We start from the raw sequence: 3,415 nt of genomic DNA on the forward strand, positions 1-3,415 counted from the left end.
GTTCCAATCATTTCTCTAAATCCTGTTGCTTTAATCCTATTAAACACATTTGTAGTTTAAAAATGCTAAAAGAAGGTTTCTTTTGAATCACTGTCTCACGTGAGCTCTTTTCAGATGCTTTGCATTCAGAATAGACCTCTGGGTTGGGACCCACGCTGTCAGCCAGTCCTAAAATTCCTAAGTTCCTGAGTTGCAGGTATGTCTGGCTCTGGAATAACTTCAGTAGATCATAAAGTAGATCACAGCATTCACTTTCATTGTGTTTATGTATGTGTATATTGAGTAGTTGTCCTCTGCTTAGCATCAGGAATGATACTAACGAGGAAGTTAGTAAGGATATTCTTTTGAATGCTGCCTTTCAGGAACATAGTAGCTGAAGCTCCTTGAATATCTAGGCATCAATGCTGTTGGTAATACCACAAAAACTGAATTATGTTGTAAAAACTAAGATGTGATAGACCCTTTGTAAAACGTAATTATGAAACATATCCTATGCTCTTTTCTGTATACATGTTCCATTTTACAATAAATAGATTAGTAGAATCATACAAAAGAACATGTGAAATATGTACTGTTTTAAAAAACAATAATAAAATGGACATCTATATCCATGCTGCCCAGGGAGAGAAACAGAACATTACCTGAATCTTGAAATTCCCCAGGCCTCCCTCCCAGATTTTATTGTTCTCTCTACACTCCACCCCCAAGAGATAACTTCCTCTTGATTTTGTTAATCACTCCTTTTGCTTTTCTCTTCAGTTTCCCATTTATGTACGATTCTTAAGTAAATTAATTGTTTATTTTTGAAAAATTGGATGAATAAAGAAAGGTCAATATTGCCAATAACATATGATGGAGCTCTCAGGAGATAAGCTGAAGAGTCTCTGGATCTTACTCACTTTTCCATAGAATCTTGTTGTTTCTTGGTTACCACATCTTATCCCTTTGGGGATAATGAGCTTTTGCAGTTTTCATTTTCCTGACTAATTAATATCTGTAACCTCCAAGTTGCTTTTATTCTGTTTGTTCTGGTCTCTGTATTTTTCATGTAAGAGGCCTTTTCTTTTGCTTTTTGTTTTGACTGTCTCATGATTAAAGGGCTTGGATTAAAAAGCTGATTATCATTTAATTAATGTGGGATATTTCACATGTTCTTTTGTATGATACTATTATTTATTGTACGATGGAATATGTATACAGTACTAGGTTGGTGTTACAGCATAAATATTCAGTGAAGATTCTAAAAGTAAATTTTAGTTTGTAACTTCCTAAAGCTTGTTACTAGTCTAAAATTTTTTAATTTTGTAATTCACTATTTTGTCCTGTACTTATTAATAACCATCTCATTTATGTCCTCTTTCTTCATACATATTTCAGAAATTGTATGCAACAACATGAGTATAAATGAGGACATTGATTTTGGCTAATCTTTTGGTCTTCATCTTCTTTGATAAGCAGGTATTGATTTCTGACTTTTGAAGATGGATGAAGGTGTGGAAATTTCAAGTGATGGAAATTCCCTGATAAAAGCAGTCCATCTGAGCCGGCTTCGCCTCACAAGACTCCTGCTGGAAGGCGGCGCCTACATCAATGAGAGCAATGACCGCGGGGAAACACCTTTAATGATCGCCTGTAAGACCAAACATGTGGATCACCAGAGTGTCAGTAAAGCCAAAATGGTTAAATACCTGTTAGAAAACAATGCTGATCCCAACATACAGGACAAATCTGGGAAAACCGCTCTGATGCATGCTTGCTTAGAGAAAGCGGGCCCTGAAGTTGTTTCCTTGCTCCTACAGAGTGGGGCCGACCTCAGCTTGCAAGACCATTCTAGTTACTCAGCCCTTGTTTATGCTCTCAATTCAGAAGATAAAGAGACCCTGAAAGTTCTACTTAGTGCTTGCAAGGCTAAAGGAAAAGAGGTCATTATCATAACAACAGCGAAATCGCCCTCTGGCAGGCACACTACCCAGCAGTACTTAAATATGCCTCCTTCGGATATAGATGGGTGTCATTCCCAAGCCACCTGTGTCACTCCTTCAGAAATAGACATAAAAACAGCCTCGATGCCACTTTCACATTCTTCTGAGACCGAAATGAGAGTTTTTGGCTTTAATGATCTGGAGTTCTTGGGAAGCTGTGATGATTCCCGGGACTTGGGCTCCCCTGTGAGGAAGCCTGCTGTGGCCCTTAATGGGCCCAAGCCACCCTGGGTCAAGAGTGCCCCCTCATTGATGAACAGAGTGGCCTCTTTGCAAGAGGAGCTCCAGGATATTACCCCCGAGGAAGAATTATCCTACAAAACCAATGGGCTGGCACTTTCCAAGCGGTTCATCACTAGGCACCAAAGTATTGACATAAAAGACACGGCACATTTGCTAAGAGCCTTTGATCAGGCCAGCCCAAGAAAGACATCATATGATGAAATGAATTATCGGTCATGTTTTTCCGAAGGAAATCAGCAATGCATTGAAATCCCTATTGACCAGGACCCAGACTCTAACCAGGCAATATTTGCTTCCACCTTAAGAAGTATAGTTCAAAAAAGAAACTCAGGGGCAAACCACTACAGCTCCGATTCCCAGCTCTCAGCTGGTCTAATCCCTACAACTTCAGAAGATGGCAAAGCACTTACCGGAAAGAAAAAGATCCTCTCACCAACTCCTTCCTTGCTGTCAGGGTCCAAAGAGTTGTTGGAGAATATCCCCCCAGGTCCCCTGAGCAGGAGGAACCATGCAGTGTTAGAAAGGCGTGGGTCAGGAGCCTTCCCTTTAGATCACAGTTTTCCCCAAACCAGACCAGGATTTCTGCCACCCTTAAATGTGAATCCTCACCCTCCCATCACAGATATCAATGTCACCAAGATTCCCAGCCTTCTTTCTTGCGGTCAAAAAGTGCTTATGCCAACAGTACCTATTTTCCCTAAAAGTAAAAAAATGTTAAGGAGACAGTCATTGCAAACAGAACAAATTAAGCAGTTAGTAAATTTTTAAGAGATGGCTGGAAAACATATTTTGTTCATATGTCTTTATCAGAGAAATATACAACTAGAGAAGAAATCTCAAATGTTCATCCTTTTAAATATTGTAATTGGTTAGTCCATAATGGTTAGGGGGATCAACATGTGTATCATACGAGGCACTGTGGACACAAATACTCTATAGTTTCTGGTGAAGGAATTCTCTCAAAGACAGAAGTATTTTTCTCAAAAGTTAAAAGTATTTTTCTCTAAAGTATTTCTCCCCTCTCTCTCCCTTCCACTCTCTCTGAAAAGCAAAGGAAAAAATATGCTCCATTATTTGGGTGAGGATTAACTAAAAAAAAAAAAAAAGTCTAAAAGAAAATACTGACAGCTATTAAATGTTCTATGATCTATAAGCTTAAACTACAAAGAAAGGATGAACTGATTCTTTAA

At 38.8% G+C, this 3,415-nt stretch overlaps 1 protein-coding gene across 1 annotated transcript; it reads left to right on the plus strand.

Annotated features, from left to right (window-relative positions):
* The first annotated feature begins 1,481 nt into the window (after positions 1-1,481).
* Positions 1,482-2,993, plus strand: ANKRD34B (ankyrin repeat domain 34B). Its single transcript, XM_023751263.1, has one exon. It carries the CDS (start codon positions 1,482-1,484, stop codon positions 2,991-2,993), a length of 1,512 nt encoding a protein of 503 aa, XP_023607031.1.
* Positions 2,994-3,415: the final 422 nt, after the last annotated feature.

This window comes from Myotis lucifugus, unplaced genomic scaffold, assembly GCF_000147115.1.
Source record: "Myotis lucifugus unplaced genomic scaffold, Myoluc2.0 scaffold_0, whole genome shotgun sequence".
In the NCBI taxonomy this organism is placed as follows: domain Eukaryota; kingdom Metazoa; phylum Chordata; class Mammalia; order Chiroptera; family Vespertilionidae; genus Myotis; species Myotis lucifugus.